At 61.7% G+C, this 18422-nt stretch overlaps 1 protein-coding gene across 7 annotated transcripts in view; it reads left to right on the forward strand.

Moving 5' to 3' along the window:
- The window catches only part of LOC134339037 (myosin-10-like), a 277554-nt gene that overhangs the window by 71370 nt on the left and 187762 nt on the right, over positions 1 to 18422 (forward strand). For all 7 annotated transcript variants that reach the window (XM_063035301.1, XM_063035302.1, XM_063035305.1 and 4 more), the window contains 2 exons: positions 14688 to 14806; positions 16890 to 17042. In XM_063035301.1, coding sequence (XP_062891371.1) covers positions 14688 to 14806; positions 16890 to 17042 — 272 coding nt within the window. The remainder of the gene's footprint in view (positions 1 to 14687; positions 14807 to 16889; positions 17043 to 18422) is intronic.

Raw genomic sequence — 18422 nt, forward strand, 5'->3', positions numbered from 1 at the left:
GACCGCTCTCTCCCCCGACCGCTCTCTCCCCCGACCGCTCTCTCCCCCGACCGCTCTCTCCCCCGACCGCTCTCTCCCCCGACCGCTCTCTCCCCGACCGCTCTCTCCCCGACCGCTCTCTCCCCCGACCGCTCTCTCCCCCGACCGCTCTCTCCCCCGACCGCTCTCTCCCCCGACCGCTCTCTCCCCCGACCGCTCTCTCCCCCGACCGCTCTCTCCCCCGACCGCTCTCTCCCCCGACCGCTCTCTCCCCCGACCGCTCTCTCCCCCGACCGCTCTCTCCCCCGTCGGCTCTCTCACACCGTCGGCACTCTCACACCGTCGGCTCTCTCCCCCGTCGGCTCTCTCCCCCGTCGGCTCTCTCCCCCGTCGGCTCTCTCCCCCGTCGGCTCTCTCACCCCGTCGGCTCTCTCCCCCGTCGGCTCTCTCACACCGTCGGCTCACTCCCCCGACCGCTCTCTCACACCGTCGGCTCTCTCCCCCGTCGGCTCTCTCCCCCGTCGGCTCTCTCCCCCGTCGGCTCTCTCCCCCGTCGGCTCTCTCCCCCCGTCGGCTCTCTCACACCGTCGGCTCTCTCACACCGTGGGCTCTCTCACACAGTCGGCTCTCTCACACAGTCGGCTCTCTCACACCGTGGGCTCTCTCACACCGTCCGCTCTCTCACACCGTCGGCTCTCTCACACCGTCCGCTCTCTCACACCGTCCGCTCTCTCACACCGTCGGCTCTCTCACACCGTCGGCTCTCTCCCCTGTCGGCTCTCTCACACCGTCGGCTCACTCCCCCGACCGCTCTCTCACACCGTCGGCTCTCTCCCCCGTCGGCTCTCTCCCCCGTCGGCTCTCTCCCCCGTCGGCTCTCTCCCCCGTCGGCTCTCTCCCCCGTCGGCTCTCTCACACCGTCGGCTCTCTCACACCGTCGGCTCTCTCACACCGTCGGCTCTCTCACACCGTGGGCTCTCTCACACCGTGGGCTCTCTCACACCGTGGGCTCTCTCACACCGTGGGCTCTCTCACACAGTCGGCTCTCTCACACCGTGGGCTCTCTCACACCGTGGGCTCTCTCACACCGTGGGCTCTCTCACACCGTCGGCTCTCTCACACCGTCGGCTCTCTCACACCGTCGGCTCTCTCACACCGTCGGCTCTCTCCCCCGTCGGCTCTCTCACACCGTCCGCTCTCTCACACCGTCCGCTCTCTCACACCGTCGGCTCTCTCACACCGTCGGCTCTCTCACACCGTCGGCTCTCTCACACCGTCGGCTCTCTCACACCGTCGGCTCTCTCCCCCGTCGGCTCTCTCCCCCGTCGGCTCTCTCCCCCGTCGGCTCTCTCCCCCGTCGGCTCTCTCCCCCGTCGGCTCTCTCACACCGTCGGCTCTCTCCCCCGTCGGCTCTCTCCCCCGTCGGCTCTCTCCCCCGTCGGCTCTCTCCCCCGTCGGCTCTCTCCCCCGTCGGCTCTCTCCCCCGTCGGCTCTCTCCCCCATCGGCTCTCTCACACCGTCGGCTCTCTCACACCGTCGGCTCTCTCACACCGTCGGCTCTCTCACACCGTCGGCTCTCTCCCCCGTCGGCTCTCTCCCCCGTCGGCTCTCTCCCACCGTCGGCTCTCTCCCACCGTCGGCTCTCTCCCCCGTCGGCTCTCTCCCCCGTCGGCTCTCTCCCCCGTCGGCTCTCTCACACCGTCGGCTCTCTCACACCGTCGGCTCTCTCACACCGTCCGCTGTCTCACACCGTCCGCTCTCACCACCATCCGTCCCCACTCTCTCCGTCCGTCCCCACTCTCTCTCTGTCCGTCCCCACTCTCTCTCTGTCCGTCCCCACTCTCTCTCTGTCCGTCCCCACTCTCTCTCTCCGTCCGTCCCCACTCTCTCTCTCCGTCCGTCCCCACTCTCTCTCTCCGTCCGTCCCCACTCTCTCTCTCTCTGTCTGTCCCCACTCTCTCTCTCTCTGTCTGTCCCCACTCTCTCTCTCTCTGTCCATCCCCCCTCTCTCTCTCTCTCTGTCCGTCCCCACTCTCTCTCTCTGTCCGTCCCCACTCTCTCTCTCTGTCCCCACTCTCTCTCCCCGTCCGTCCCCACTCTCTCTCTGTCCGTCCCCACTCTCTCTCTCTCTGTCCGTCTCCACTCTCTCTCTCTCTGTCCGTCACCACTCTCTCTCTCCGTCCGTCACCACTCTCTCTCTCCATCCGTCACCACTCTCTCTCTCCATCCGTCCCCACGCTCTCGGTCCATCCCCACTCTCTCTCTCTGTCCGTCCCCACTCTCTCTCTCTCTGTCCATCACCACTCTCTCTCTCCGTCCGTCCCCACTCTCTCTCTCTCTCCGTCCGTCCCCACTCTCTCTCTCTCCGTCCGTCCCCACTCTCTCTCTCTCTCCGTCCGTCCCCACTCTCTCTCTCCGTCCGTCCCCACTCTCTCTCCCCGTCCGTCCCCACTCTCTCTCCCCGTCCGTCCCCACTCTCTCTCCCCGTCCGTCCCCACTCTCTCTCTCTCTCTGTCCCCACTCTCTCTCCCTCTCTCTGTCCGACCCCACTCTCTCCCTCTCTGTCCGACCCCACTCTCTCTCTCCGTCGGACCCCACTCTCTCTCTCCCTCTGTCCGACCCCACTCTCTCTCCCCGTCCGACCCCACTCTCTCTCCATCCGTCCCCACTCTCTCTGTCCGTCCCCACTCTCTCTCTCTCTCCGTCCGTCCCCACTCTCTCTCTCTCCGTCCGTCCCCACTCTCTCTCTCTCTGTCCGTCCCCACTCTCTCTCTCTGTCCCCCACTCTCTCTCTCCGACCCCACTCTCTCTCTCTCCGTCCGACCCCACTCTCTCTCTCTCCGTCCGTCCCCACTCTCTCTCTCTCTGTCCGTCCCCACTCTCTCTCTCTGTCCGTCCGCACTCTCTCTCTCCCTGTCCGTCCGCACTCTCTCTCTCCCCGTCCGTCCCCACTCTCTCTCTGTCCGTCCCCACTCTCTCTCTGTCCGTCCCCACTCTATCTCTCTGTCCGTCTCCACTCTCTCTCTCTGTCCGTCCCCACTCTCTCTCCCCGTCCGACCCCACTCTCTCTCTCTCTCTGTCCGTCCTCTCTCTCTCTCTCCGTCCGTCCCCACTCTCTCTCTCTCTCTCTCTCTCTCTCCGTCCGTCCCCACTCTCTGTCTCTCCGTCCGTCCCCACTCTCTCTCCATCCATCCCCACTCTCTCTCCATCCGTCCCCACTCTCTCTCCATCTGTCCCCAGTCTCTCTCTCCGTCCGTCCCCACTCTCTCTCTCCGTCCGTCCCCACTCTCTCTCTCTCTGTCTGTCCCCACTCTCTCTCTCTCTGTCTGTCCCCACTCTCTCTCTCTCTGTCCATCCCCCCTCTCTCTCTCTCTCTGTCCGTCCCCACTCTCTCTCTCTGTCCGTCCCCACTCTCTCTCTCCGTCCCCACTCTCTCTCTCCGTCCCCACTCTCTCTCCCCGTCCGTCCCCACTCTCTCTCTGTCCGTCCCCACTCTCTCTCTCTCTGTCCGTCTCCACTCTCTCTCTCTCCGTCCGTCACCACTCTCTCTCTCCGTCCGTCACCACTCTCTCTCTCCATCCGTCACCACTCTCTCTCTCCATCCGTCCCCACGCTCTCGGTCCATCCCCACTCTCTCTCTCTGTCCGTCCCCACTCTCTCTCTCTCTCTGTCCATCACCACTCACTCTCTCCGTCCGTCCCCACTCTCTCTCCCTCTCCGTCCGTCCCCACTCTCTCTCTCTCTCCGTCCGTCCCCACTCTCTCTCTCTCTCCGTCCGTCCCCACTCTCTCTCTCTCTCCGTCCGTCCCCACTCTCTCTCTCCGTCCGTCCCCACTCTCTCTCCCCGTCCGTCCCCACTCTCTCTCCCCGTCCGTCCCCACTCTCTCTCCCCGTCCGTCCCCACTCTCTCTCTCTCTCTGTCCCCACTCTCTCTCCCTCTCTCTGTCCGACCCCACTCTCTCTCTCCCTCTGTCCGACCCCACTCTCTCTCCCCGTCCGACCCCACTCTCTCTCCATCCGTCCCCACTCTCTCTGTCCGTCCCCACTCTCTCTCTCTCTCCGTCCGTCCCCACTCTCTCTCTCTCCGTCCGTCCCCACTCTCTCTCTCTCTGTCCGTCCCCACTCTCTCTCTCTGTCCCCACTCTCTCCGTCCGACCCCACTCTCTCTCTCCGTCCGACCCCACTCTCTCTCTCTCCGTCCGACCCCACTCTCTCTCTCTCTGTCCGTCCCCACTCTCTCTCTCTGTCCGTCCGCACTCTCTCTCTCCCTGTCCGTCCGCACTCTCTCTCTCCCCGTCCGTCCCCACTCTCTCTCTGTCCGTCCCCACTCTCTCTCTCTGTCCGTCCCCACTCTCTCTCTCTGTCCGTCTCCACTCTCTCTCTCTCTGTCCGTCCCCACTCTCTCTCCCCGTCCGACCCCACTCTCTCTCTCTCTCTGTCCGTCCTCTCTCTCTCTCTCCGTCCGTCCCCACTCTCTCTCTCTCTCTCTCCGTCCGTCCCCACTCTCTGTCTCTCCGTCCGTCCCCACTCTCTCTCCATCCATCCCCACTCTCTCTCCATCCGTCCCCACTCTCTCTCCATCTGTCCCCAGTCTCTCTCCCCGTCCGTCCCCACTCTCTCTCCCCGTCCGTCCCCACTCTCTCTCCCCGTCCGTCCCCACTCTCTCTCCCCGTCCGTCCCCACTCTCTCTCCCCATCCGTCCCCACTCTCTCTCCGTCCGTCCCCACTCTCTCTCCGTCCGTCCCCACTCTCTCTCCGTCCGTCCCCACTCTCTCTCCGTCTGTCCCCACTCTCTCCGTCTGTCCCCACTCTCTCCGTCCGTCCCCACTCTCTCTGTCCGTCCCCACTCTCTCTCTGTCCGTCCCCACTCTCTCTCTGTCCGTCCCCACTCTCTCTCCGTCCGTCCCCACTCTCTCTCTCTGTCCGTCCCCACTCTCTCTCTCTGTCCGTCCCCACTCTCTCTCTCTGTCCGTCACCACTCTCTCTCTCCGTCCGTCCCCACTCTCTCTCTCTCCGTCCGTCCCCACTCTCTCTCCGTCCGTCCCCACTCTCTCTCCATCTGTCCCCACTCTCTCTCTCTCTGTCCATCACCACTCTCTCTCCCCGTCCGTCCCACTCTCTCTCTCTCTCTCCGTCCGTCCCCACTCTCTCTCCCCGTCCGTCCCCACTCTCTCTCACCGTCCGTCCCCACTCTCTCTCACCGTCCGTCCCCACTCTCTCTCCCCGTCCGTACCCACTCTCTCTCCCCGTCCGTACCCACTCTCTCTCCCCGTCCGTCCCCACTCTCTCTCTCTCCGTCCGTCCCCACTCTCTCTCTCTCTGTCCGTCCCCACTCTCTCTCTCTGTCCGTCCCCACTCTCTCTCTCTCTGTCCGTCCCCACTCTCTCTCTCTCTGTCCGTCCCCACTCTCTCTCTCTCCGTCCGTCCCCACTCTCTCTCTCTCCGTCCGTCCCCACTCTCTCTCTCCGTCCGTCCCCACTCTCTCTCTCCGTCCGTCCCCACTCTCTCTCTCCGTCCGTCTCCACTCTCTCTCTCCGTCCGTCCCCACTCTGTCTCTCTCCGTCCGTCCCCACTCTCTCTCTCCGTCCGTCCCCACTCTCTCTCTCCGTCCGTCCCCACTCTCTCTCTCTGTCCGTCCCCACTCTCTCTCTCTGTCCGTCCCCACTCTCTCTCTCTCTCCATCCGTCCGTCCCCACTCTCTCTCTCTCTCTGTCTGTCCCCACTCTCTCTCCCTCTCTATCCGACCCCACTCTCTCCCTCTCTATCCGACCCCACTCTCTTCCTCTCTGTCCGACCCCACTCTCTCCCTCTCTGTCCGTCCCCACTCTCTCTCTCCGTCCGTCCCCACTCTCTCTCTCTCCGTCCGTCCCCACTCTCTCTCTCTCCGTCCGTCCCCACTCTCTCTCTCTCTGTCCATCCCCACTCTCTCTCTCTGTCCCCACTCTCTCCGTCCGACCCCACTCTCTCTCTCTCCGTCCGACCGCACTCTCTCTCTCTCTGTCCGTCCGCACTCTCTCTCTCTCTGTCCGTCCGCACTCTCTCTCTCTCTGTCCGTCCGCACTCTCTCTCTCCCTGTCCGTCCACACTCTCTCTCTCCCTGTCCGTCCCCACTCTCTCTCTGTCCGTCCCCACTCTATCTCTCTGTCCGTCTCCACTCTCTCTCTCTCTGTCCGTCCCCACTCTCTCTCCCCGTCCGACCCCACTCCTTCTCTCTCTGCCTGTCCCCACTCTCTCTCCCCGTCCGACCCCACTCTCTCTCTCTCTCTGTCCGTCCTCTCTCTCTCTCTCCGTCCGTCCCCACTCTCTCTCTCTCTCTCTCTCTCTCCGTCCGTCCCCACTCTCTGTCTCTCCGTCCGTCCCCACTCTCTCTCCATCCATCCCCACTCTCTCTCCATCCGTCCCCACTCTCTCTCCATCTGTCCCCACTCTCTCTCCATCTGTCCCCACTCTCTCTCCCCGTCCGTCCCCACTCTCTCTCCCCATCCGTCCCCACTCTCTCTCCGTCCGTCCCCACTCTCTCTCCGTCTGTCCCCACTCTCTCCGTCTGTCCCCACTCTCTCCGTCTGTCCCCACTCTCTCTGTCCGTCCCCACTCTCTCTGTCCGTCCCCACTCTCTCTCTCTCCGTCCCCACTCTCTCTCTCCGTCCGTCCCCACTCTCTCTCTCTGTCCGTCCCCACTCTCTCTCTCTGTCCGTCCCCACTCTCTCTCTCTGTCCGTCCCCACTCTCTCTCTCCATCCGTCCCCACTCTCTCTCTCTCCGTCCGTCCCCACTCTCTCTCCGTCCGTCCCCACTCTCTCTCCGTCCGTCCCCACTCTCTCTCTCTCTGTCCATCACCACTCTCTCTCCCCGTCCGTCCCCACTCTCTCTCTCCCCGTCCGTCCCCACTCTCTCTCTCTCCGTCCGTCCCCACTCTCTCTCCCCGTCCGTCCCCACTCTCTCACCCCGTCCGTCCCCACTCTCTCTCTCCGTCCGTCCCCACTCTGTCTCTCTCCGTCTGTCCCCACTCTCTCTCTTTCTCTCTGTCCGTCCCCACTCTCTCTCTCTCTGTCCGTCCCCACTCTCTCTCTCTCTGTCCGTCACCACTCTCTCTCTCTGTCCGTCCCCACTCTCTCTCTCTCCGTCCGTCCCCACTCTCTCTCTCTCTCCGTCCGTCCCCACTCTCTCTCTCCATCCGTCCCCACTCTCTCTCTCCATCCGTCCCCACTCTCTCTCCATCCATCCCCACTCTCTCTCCATCCGTCCCCACTCTCTCTCCCCGTCCGTCCCCACTCTCTCTCCCCGTCGGTCCCCACTCTCTCTCCGTCCGTCCCCACGCTCTCTGTCCGTCCCCACTCTCTCTCTCTGTCCGTCCCCACTCTCTCTCTCTGTCCGTCCCCACTCTCTCTCTCTCTGTCCATCACCACTCTCTCTCTCCGTCCGTCCCCACTCTCTCTCTCTCCGTCCGTCCCCACTCTCTCTCTCTCCGTCTGTCCCCACTCTCTCTCTCTGTCTGTCCCCACTCTCTCTCTCTCTGTCCGTCCCCACTCTCTCTCTCTCTCCGTCCGTCCCCACTCTCTCTCTCTCCGTCCGTCCCCACTCTCTCTCTCTCTGTCCGTCCCCACTCTCTCCCTCTCTGTCCGACCCCACTCTCTCCCTCGGTCCGTCCCCACTCTCTCTCTCTGTCTGTCCCCACTCTCTCCCTCTCTGTCCGACCCCATTCTCTCCCTCTCTGTCCGACCCCAATCTCTCCCTCTCTGTCCGACCCCATTCTCTCCCTCTCTGTCCGACCCCACTCTCTCCCTCTCTGTCCGACCCCACTCTCTCCCTCTCTGTCCAACCCCACTCTCTCCCTCTCTGTCCGACCCCACTCTCTCTCTCTCCATCGGACCCCACTCTCTCTCTCTCCCTCTGTCCGACCCCACTCTCTCTCTGTCCGTCCCAACTCTCTCTCTCTCTCTCTCTCCGTCCGTCCCCACTCTCTCTCTCCATCCGTCCCCACTCTCTCTCCATCCATCCCCACTCTCTCTCCATCCGTCCCCACTCTCTCTCCCCGTCCGTCCCCACTCTCTCTCCCCGTCGGTCCCCACTCTCTCTCCGTCCGTCCCCACGCTCTCTGTCCGTCCCCACTCTCTCTCTCTGTCCGTCCCCACTCTCTCTCTCTGTCCGTCCCCACTCTCTCTCTCTCTGTCCATCACCACTCTCTCTCTCCGTCCGTCCCCACTCTCTCTCTCTCCGTCCGTCCCCACTCTCTCTCTCTCCGTCTGTCCCCACTCTCTCTCTCTGTCTGTCCCCACTCTCTCTCTCTCTCTCTGTCCGTCCCCACTCTCTCTCTCTCTCCGTCCGTCCCCACTCTCTCTCTCTCCGTCCGTCCCCACTCTCTCTCTCTCTGTCCGACCCCATTCTCTCCCTCTCTGTCCGACCCCACTCTCTCCCTCTCCGTCCGTCCCCACTCTCTCTCTCTGTCTGTCCCCACTCTCTCCCTCTCTGTCCGACCCCATTCTCTCCCTCTCTGTCCGACCCCATTCTCTCCCTCTCTGTCCGACCCCATTCTCTCCCTCTCTGTCCGACCCCATTCTCTCCCTCTCTGTCCGACCCCACTCTCTCCCTCTCTGTCCGACCCCACTCTCTCCCTCTCTGTCCGACCCCACTCTCTCCCTCTCTGTCCGACCCCACTCTCTCCCTCTCTGTCCGACCCCACTCTCTCCCTCTCTGTCCGACCCCACTCTCTCTCTCTCCCATCGGACCCCACTCTCTCTCTCTCCCTCTGTCCGACCCCACTCTCTCTCTGTCCGTCCCAACTCTCTCTCTCTCTCTCTCTCCGTCCGTCCCCACTCTCTCTCTCCGTCCGTCCCCACTCTCTCTCCCCGTCCGTCCCCACTCTCTCTCTCTCTCTGTCTGTCCCCACTCTCTCTCCCTCTCTATCCGACCCCACTCTCTCCCTCTCTGTCCGACCCCACTCTCTCCCTCTCTGTCCGACCCCACTCTCTCTCTCTCCGTCCGTCCCCACTCTCTCTCTCTGTCTGTCCCCACTCTCTCCCTCTCTGTCCGACCCCATTCTCTCCCTCTCTGTCCGACCCCATTCTCTCCCTCTCTGTCCGACCCCACTCTCTCCCTCTCTGTCCGACCCCACTCTCTCCCTCTCTGTCCGACCCCACTCTCTCCCTCTCTGTCCGACCCCACTCTCTCCCTCTCTGTCCGACCCCACTCTCTCTCTCTCTCCATCGGACCCCACTCTCTCTCTCTCCTCTGTCCGACCCCACTCTCTCTCTGTCCGTCCCAACTCTCTCTCTCTCTCTCTCTCCGTCCGTCCCCACTCTCTCTCTCCGTCCGTCCCCACTCTCTCTCTCCGTCCGTCCCCACTCTCTCTCCCCGTCCGTCCCCACTCTCTCTCTCTCTCTGTCTGTCCCCACTCTCTCTCCCTCTCTATCCGACCCCACTCTCTCCCTCTCTGTCCGACCCCACTCTCTCCCTCTCTGTCCGACCCCACTCTCTCTCTCTCTGTCCGACCCCACTCTCTCTCTCCGTCGGACCCCACTCTCTCTCTCCCTCTGTCCGACCCCACTCTCTCTCCCCGTCCGACCCCACTCTCTCTCCCCGTCCGACCCCACTCTCTCTCCATCCGTCCCCACTCTCTCTGTCCGTCCCCACCCTCTCTCTCCGTCCGTCCCAACTCTCTCTCTCTCCGTCCGTCCCCACTCTCTCTCTCTCCGTCCGTCCCCACTCTCTGTCTCTCTGTCCGTCCCCACTCTCTCTCTCTGTCCCCACTCTCTCCGTCCGACCCCACTCTCTCTCTCTCTGTCCGACCCCACTCTCTCTCTCTCCGTCCGTCCCCACTCTCTCTCTCCGTCTGTCCCCACTCTCTCTCTTTCCGTCCGTCCGTCCCCACTCTCTCTCTCTCCGTCCGTTCCCACTCTCTCTCTGTCCGTCCCCACTCTCTCTCCCCGTCCGACCCCACTCTCTCTCTCTCTGTCCGTCCCCACTCTCTCTCTCTCTCTCTCTCTCTCCGTCCGTCCCCACTCTCTGTCTCTCCGTCCGTCCCCACTCTCTCTCCATCCATCCCCACTCTCTCTCCATCCGTCCCCACTCTCTCTCCATCTGTCCCCACTCTCTCTCCATCTCTCCCCACTCTCTCTCCATCTGTCCCCACTCTCTCTCCCCGTCCGTCCCCACTCTCTCTCCCCATCCGCCCCCACTCTCTCTCCGTCCGTCCCCACTCTCTCTCCGTCCGTCCCCACTCTCTCTCCGTCCGTCCCCACTCTCTCTCCGTCTGTCCCCACTCTCTCCGTCTGTCCCCACTCTCTCTGTCTGTCCCCACTCTCTCTGTCCGTCCCCACTCTCTCTCTGTCCGTCCCCACTCTCTCTCCGTCCGTCCCCACTCTCTCTCTCTGTCCGTCCCCACTCTCTCTCTCTGTCTGTCCCCACTCTCTCTCTCTGTCCGTCCCCACTCTCTCTCTCCGTCCGTCCCCACTCTCTCTCCGTCCGTCCCCACTCTCTCTCCGTCCGTCCCCACTCTCTCTCCGTCCGTCCCCACTCTCTCTCTCTCTGTCCATCACCACTCTCTCTCTCCGTCCGTCCCCACGCGCTCTGTCCGTCCCCACTCTCTCTCTCTCTGTCCGTCCCCACTCTCTCTCTCTGTCCGTCCCCACTCTCTCTCTCTCTGTCCATCACCACTCTCTCTCTCCGTCCGTCCCCACTCTCTCTCTCTCTCCGTCCGTCCCCACTCTCTCTCTCTCCGTCCGTCCCCACTCTCTCTCTCTGTCTGTCCCCACTCTCTCTCTCTCTGTCCGTCCCCACTCTCTCTCTCTCTCCGTCCGTCCCCACTCTCTCTCTCTCCGTCCGTCCCCACTCTCTCTCTCTCTGTCCGACCCCATTCTCTCCCTCTCTGTCCGACCCCACTCTCTCCCTCTCCGTCCGTCCCCACTCTCTCTCTCTGTCTGTCCCCACTCTCTCCCTCTCTGTCCGACCCCATTCTCTCCCTCTCTGTCCGACCCCACTCTCTCCCTCTCTGTCCGACCCCACTCTCTCCCTCTCTGTCCGACCCCACTCTCTCCCTCTCTGTCCGACCCCACTCTCTCCCTCTCTGTCCGACCCCACTCTCTCCCTCTCTGTCCGACCCCACTCTCTCTCTCTCCATCGGACCCCACTCTCTCTCTCTCCCTCTGTCCGACCCCACTCTCTCTCTGTCCGTCCCAACTCTCTCTCTCTCTCTCTCTCCGTCCGTCCCCACTCTCTCTCTCCGTCCGTCCCCACTCTCTCTCTCTGTCTGTCCCCACTCTCTCCCTCTCTGTCCGACCCCATTCTCTCCCTCTCTGTCCGACCCCATTCTCTCCCTCTCTGTCCGACCCCACTCTCTCCCTCTCTGTCCGACCCCACTCTCTCCCTCTCTGTCCGACCCCACTCTCTCTCTCTCCATCGGACCCCACTCTCTCTCTCTCCCTCTGTCCGACCCCACTCTCTCTCTGTCCGTCCCAACTCTCTCTCTCTCTCTCTCTCCGTCCGTCCCCACTCTCTCCGTCCGTCCCCACTCTCTCTCCCCGTCCGTCCCCACTCTCTCTCTCTCTCTGTCTGTCCCCACTCTCTCTCCCTCTCTATCCGACCCCACTCTCTCCCTCTCTGTCCGACCCCACTCTCTCCCTCTCTGTCCGACCCCACTCTCTCCCTCTCTGTCTGACCCCACTCTCTCTCTCCGTCGGACCCCACTCTCTCTCTCCCTCTGTCCGACCCCACTCTCTCTCCCCGTCCGACCCCACTCTCTCTCCATCCGTCCCCACTCTCTCTGTCCGTCCCCACCCTCTCTCTCCGTCCGTCCCAACTCTCTCTCTCTCCGTCCGTCCCCACTCTCTCTCTCTCTGTCCGTCCCCACTCTCTCTCTCTCTGTCCGTCCCCACTCTCTCTCTCTGTCCCCACTCTCTCCGTCCGACCCCACTCTCTCTCTCTCTGTCCGACCCCACTCTCTCTCTCTCCGTCCGTCCCCACTCTCTCTCTCCGTCTGTCCCCACTCTCTCTCTTTCCGTCCGTCCGTCCCCACTCTCTCTCTCTCTGTCCGTCCCCACTCTCTCTCTCTCCGTCCGTTCCCACTCTCTCTCTGTCCGTCCCCACTCTCTCTCCCCGTCCGACCCCACTCTCTCTCTCTCTGTCCGTCCCCATTCTCTCTCTCTCCGTCCGTCCCCACTCTCTCTCTCTCTGTCCATCCCACTCTCTCCCCCCGTCCGTCCCCACTCTCTCTCTCTCTCTCTCTCTCTCTGTCCGTCCCCACTCTCTCCCTCTCTGTCCGTCCCCACTCTCTCCCTCTCTGTCCGACCCCACTCTCTCTCTCTCCATCGGACCCCACTCTCTCTCTCCCTCTGTCCGTCCCCACTCTCTCTCTGTCCGTCCCCACTCTCTCTCTCTCTCTCTCTCTCTCTCTCTGTCTGACCCCACTCTCTCTCTCCGTCCGTCCCCACTCTGTCTCTCCCCGTCCGTCCCCACTCTCTCTCTCTCTCTGTCCGTCCCCACTCTCTCTCTCCGTCCGTCCCCACTCTCTCTCTCTCCATCTGACCCCACTCTCTCTCTCTGTCCGTCCGCACTCTCTCTCTCTGTCTCTCTCTCTCTCCGTCCGTCCTCTCTCTCTCTGTCCGTCCCCACTCTCTCTCTGTCCGTCCCCACTTTCTCTCTCTGTCCGTCCCCACTCTCTCTCTCTCTCTCTCTCTCTGTCCGTCCCCACACTCTCTCTCCGTCCGTCCCCACTCTCTCTCTCTGTCCGTCCCCACTCTCTCTCTCTGTCCGTCCCCACTCTCTCTCCCTGTCCGACCCCACTCTCTCTCTCTCTCTCTGTCCGTCCCCACTCTCTCTCTCTCTCTCTCTCTCTCTGTCCGTCCCCACTCTCTCTCTCTCTCTCTCCATCCGTCCCCACTCTCTCTCTCTCTCTCCGTCTGTCCCCACTCTCTCTCTCCGTCCGTCCCCACTCTCTCTCTCCGTCCGTCTCCACTCTCTCTCTCCGTCCGTCCCCACTCTGTCTCTCTCCGTCTGTCCCCACTCTCTCTCTTTCTCTCTGTCCGTCCCCACTCTCTCTCTCTGTCCGTCCCCACTCTCTCTCTCCATCCGTCCCCACTCTCTCTCCCTGTCCGACCCCACTCTCTCTCCCTGTCCGACCCCACTCTCTCTCTCTCTCTCTCTCTCTCTCTCTCTCTCTCTCTGTCCATCCCCACTCTCTCTCTCCCTGTCCGACCCCACTCTCTCTCTCTCTGTCTGTGCCCACTCTCTCTGACCGTCCCCACTCTCTCTCTCTCTCTCTCTCTCTCTCTCTCTCTCTCCGTCCGTCCCCACTCTCTCTCTCTCCGTCCGACCCCACTCTCTCTCTGTCCGTCCCCACTCTCTCTCTCTGTCTGTCCCCACTCTCTCTCTCTCTGTCCGTCCCCACTCTCTCTCTCTCTCCGTTCGTCCCCACCCTCTCTCTCTCAGTCCGTCCCCACTCTCTCTCTCTGTCCGTCCCTATTCTCTCTTCGTCCGTCCCCACTCTCTCTCTCTCTCTCCGTCCGTCCCCAATCTCTCTCTCTCTCCGTCCGTCCCCACTCTCTCTCTCCGTCCGTCCCCACTCTCTCTCTCTCCGTCCCCACTCTGTCTCTCTCCGTCTGTCCCCACTCTCTCTCTCTCTCTCTCCGTCCGTCCCCACTCTCTCTCTCTCCGTCCGACCCCACTCTCTCTCTCTGTCCGTCCCCACTCTCTCTCTCTGTCCGTCCCCACTCTCTCTCTCTGTCCGTCCCCACTCTCTCTCTCCGTCCGTCCCCTCTCCCTCTCTCTCTCCGTCTGTCCCCACTCTCTCTCTCTCTGTCCATCCCCACACTCTCTCCCCATCCACTCACCCTCTGCATTCTCTCCCCGCCCGTGCTCTCACCCCGTCCAAGCACTCCCCTATCTGAGCGCTCTACCCCAACTGCTCCCTCACAATTCGCTCTCCCACCTCATTAGTGCATACTCCTCATTCGCTCTCAACTCCCCCTTTGTGCTCACCCCGTTTGCTGTCTCCAACCTTGTTCGCTGTCTCTGTCTCCATATGCTCTCGTGCTCCCGGAACGTTCTCCCTCCCTGATCATTCTCACTCCCCCACCTCGATCATGCTCTGCGTCTCCCTCTCCCTCCCCGTCCGTGCTCGCCCCTTCCCCGTCCGTGCTCGCCCCTTCCCCGTCCGTGCTCGCCCCTTCCCCGTCCGTGCTCGCCCCTTCCCCGTCCGTGCTCGCCCCTTCCCCGTCCGTGCTCGCCCCTGCCCGTCCGTGCTTCCTCCCTCCCCGTCCGTGCTCGCCCCTCCCCGTCCATTCTCATCCACTCTCTCCCTGTTTGCTGTCTCCAAGCTCGTTTGCTGTCGCTGTCTCCGTATGCTCTCATACTCCCCGAACGTTCACCCTCCCTGATCATTCTCACTCCCACCTCGATCACGCTCTGCGTCTCCCTCTCCCTCCCCGACCGTGCTCGTCCCCTCCCCGTCTCTGCTCCCTCCCTCCCTGTCCACTCTCATCCACTCTCTCCCTGTTTGCTCTCTCCCCAGTCTGCTCTCTGCTCCCTCCCTCCCTGTACGTGCTCCCTCCCTCCCCGTTCGCACTCTCACTCCCCTTTTTGCTCTCTTCCCCGTTAGTGTTCTCTCTCTCCCCCTCTCCCCCCTCTCCGCCCCTCCACCCACGTGCTCTCCCTCCTGCTCTCTCCACCATCACTACCCTACACTGTTCACTGAACTCTCCCCACTCTTCCTCACAGCTGCTCAGAAACTTTGCCACCTCCTTGGACTGAATGTCACTGAGTTCACGAGAGCCATCCTCTCTCCTCGCATCAAAGTGGGACGAGACCATGTACAGAAAGCACAGACCAAGGAACAGGTGAGGTGTGTGGGTGTCTGGGGGTTTGTCTTTTGTTTGGCTGGAAGCCCAGAAGGACAGGATGTTAGTCCAGGGGTAGACCTTGTCTTGGGAAAGTTACTGTCCCCCTCTGGAAGTTAGAGGCTCTTGGGGTCCAGACGGCTGGACACTCCCTCAGGTGTGAGACAGACGGCTGGACACTCCCTCAGGTGTGAGACAGGAGACAGCTGGACACTCCCTCAGGTGTGAGACAAGAGACGGCTGGACACTCCCTCAGGTGTGAGACAGGAGACGGCTGGGATCTCCCTCAGGTGTGAGACAGACGGCTGGACACTCCCTCAGGTGTGAGACAGGAGACAGCCGGACACTCCCTCAGGTGTGAGACAGGAGACAGCTGGACACTCCCTCAGGTGTGAGACAGGAGACAGCTGGACACTCCCTCAGGTGTGAGACAGGAGACAGCTGGGATCTCCCTCAGATGTGAGACAGGAGACGGCTGGGATCTCCCTCAGGTGTGAGACAGGAGACGGCTGGGATCTCCCTCAGGTGTGAGACAGGAGACGGCTGGGATCTCCCTCAGGTGTGAGACAGGAGACGGCTGGACACTCCCTCAGGTGTGAGACAGGAGACGGCTGGGATCTCCCTCAGGTGTGAGACAGACGGCTGGGATCTCCCTCAGGTGTGAGACAGGAGACAGCTGGACACTCCCTCAGGTGTGAGACAGGAGACAGCTGGACACTCCCTCAGGTGTGAGACAGGAGACAGCTGGACACTCCCTCAGGTGTGAGACAGGAGACAGCTGGACACTCCCTCAGGTGTGAGACAGGAGACAGCTGGGATCTCCCTCAGGTGTGAGACAGGAGACGGCTGGGATCTCCCTCAGGTGTGAGACAGGAGACAGCTGGGATCTCCCTCAGGTGTGAGACAGACGGCTGGACACTCCCTCAGGTGTGAGACAGGAGACAGCTGGACACTCTCTCAGGTGTGAGACAGGAGACAGCTGGACACTCCCTCAGGTGTGAGACAGGAGACAGCTGGACACTCCCTCAGGTGTGAGACAGGAGACAGCTGGGATCTCCGTCAGGTGTGAGACAGGAGACAGCTGGGATCTCCCTCAGGTGTGAGACAGGAGACAGCTGGACACTCCCTCAGGTGTGAGACAGGAGACAGCTGGGATCTCCCTCAGGTGTGAGACAGGAGACGGCTGGACACTCCCTCAGGTGTGAGACAGGAGACAGCTGGGATCTCCCTCAGGTGTGAGACAGGAGACGGCAGGACACTCCCTCAGGTTTGAGACAGGAGACAGCTGGGATCTCCGTCAGGTGTGAGACAGGAGACAGCTGGGATCTCCGTCAGGTGTGAGACAGGAGACAGCTGGGATCTCCGTCAGGTGTGAGACAGGAGACAGCTGGGATCTCCCTCAGGTGTGAGACAGGAGACGGCTGGACACTCCCTCAGATGTGAGACAGGAGACAGCTGGGATCTCCCTCAGGTGTGAGACAGGAGACGGCTGGACAGTCGCTCAGGTGTGAGACAGGAAATGGCTGGACACTCCCTTAGGGGTGGGAGGTGGCAGGAAAATGCATTCCTTGTGAAAAGGCTGTCCTGCTGCCTAGTCAGGGACATCTAGATGCTCTCTCTGCAGCAGGAGATGTGGAGATTCTATCACTGTGTGCGGTGCTCCCTCACTATCGATCCCAAGAAGTGTGGGGCTGGAGTCTCCATCAGGTTAAAAGACATTGGAACAGAATTAGGCCAATTGACCTGTCAAGCCTGCTGCTTCGATTCCTCCTAACCCCATTTTCCTGCCTCCAACCCGTACTGTTTGAGGCCCTGACTAATCAAGAACTTGTCAACCTCTACTTTAAATATTCTCAAAGACTTGGTGTCCGCAGTCACAGTAACGAATTCTACAGATTCACCACCCTCTGCCAAAGAAATTGTTCCATATCTCAGTTCTAAAGCTGTACTCTGAGGCTGGGCCCTCTGATCCTACACCCTTAGGACTGGAGGGGGAGGGATGGGAGCTGAGCACCCCCTGTCCTCACTGGACCCGTGGAATCGCCCTGTACTTGACACTCTGCCTCCTCTCCCCACCCCACAGGCCGACTTTGCGGTGGAAGCACTGGCCAAGGCCTCTTACGAGCGTCTGTTCCGATGGCTGGTTCACCGGATCAACAGAGCTCTGGACAGAACCAAGAGACAGGGCGCCTCGTTCATCGGCATCTTGGACATCGCAGGCTTTGAGATCTTCCAGGTGAGAACCCAGGGAGTGGCGAGCGGGGCGGGGAAAATGGAAAGAGAGGGAGAGACGGTGAGGGGGAGACAGTGAGGGGGACAGAGTGAACAGGAATAGAGTGAGGGGGAGAGAGTGAATGGGGATAGAATGAGGGGGAGAGAGTGAACGGGGATACAGTGAGGGGGAGAGAGTGAACGGGGATAGAGTGAGGGGGACAGAGTGAACAGGAATAGAGTGAGGGGGAGAGAGTGAACAGGGATAGAGTGAGGGGGAGAGAGTGAACGGGGATAGACTGAGGGGGAGAGAGTGAACGGGGATAGAGTGACGGGGAGAGAGTGAACGGGGATAGAGTGAGGGGGAGAGTGAACGGGGATAGAGTGAGGGGGACAGAGCGAACAGGAATAGACTGAGGGGGAGAGAGTGAACAGGGATAGAGTGAGAGGGAGAGTGAACGGGGATAGAGTGAGGGGGAGAGTGAACAGGGATAGAGTGAGAGGGAGAGAGTGAATGGGGATAGAGTGAGAGGGAGAGAGTGAATGGGGATAGAGTGAGGGGGAGAGTGAACGGGGATAGAGTGAGAGGGAGAGAGTGAACGGGGATAGAGTGAGGGGGAGAGTGAACGGGGATAGAGTGAGGGGGAGAGTGAATGGGGATAGAGTGAGAGGGAGAGAGTGAACGGGGATAGAGTGAGAGGGAGAGAGTGAACGGGGATTGAGTGAGGGGTGAGAGTGAATGGGGATAGAGTGAGGGGGAGAGAGTGAACAGGGATAGAGTGAGAGGGAGAGAGTGAATGGGGATAGAGTGAGGGGGAGAGTGAACGGGGATAGAGTGAGGGGGAGAGAGTGAACGGGGATAGAGTGAGAGGGAGAGAGTGAACGGGGATAGAGTGAGGGGGAGAGAGTGAACGGGGATAGAGTGAGAGGGAGAGAGTGAACGGGGATAGAGTGAGGGGGAGAGAGTGAATGGGGATAGAGTGAGGGGGAGAGAGTGAACGGGGATAGAGTGAGGGGGAGAGAGTGAATGGGGATAGAGTGAGAGGGAGAGAGTGAATGGGGATAGAGTGAGGGGGAGAGTGAACGGGGATAGAGTGAGGGGGCAGTGAACAGGAATAGAGTGAGGGAGAGAGCGAATGGGGATAGAGTGAGGGGGAGAGAGTGAATGGGGATAGAGTGAGGGGGAGAGAGTGAACGGGGATAGAGTGAGGGGGAGAGAGTGAACAGGAATAGAGTGAGGGGGAGAGAGTGAACAGGGATAGAGTGAGAGGGAGAGAGTGAACGGGGATAGAGTGAGGGGGAGAGAGTGAATGGGGATAGAGTGAGGGGGAGAGTGAACGGGGTAGAGTGAAGGAGAGAGTGAATGGTGATAGAGTGAGGGGGGATAGAGTGAGGAGAGATACTG

Source organism: Mobula hypostoma, chromosome 28 (genome assembly GCF_963921235.1).
Source record: "Mobula hypostoma chromosome 28, sMobHyp1.1, whole genome shotgun sequence".
NCBI classification, from domain to species: domain Eukaryota; kingdom Metazoa; phylum Chordata; class Chondrichthyes; order Myliobatiformes; family Myliobatidae; genus Mobula; species Mobula hypostoma.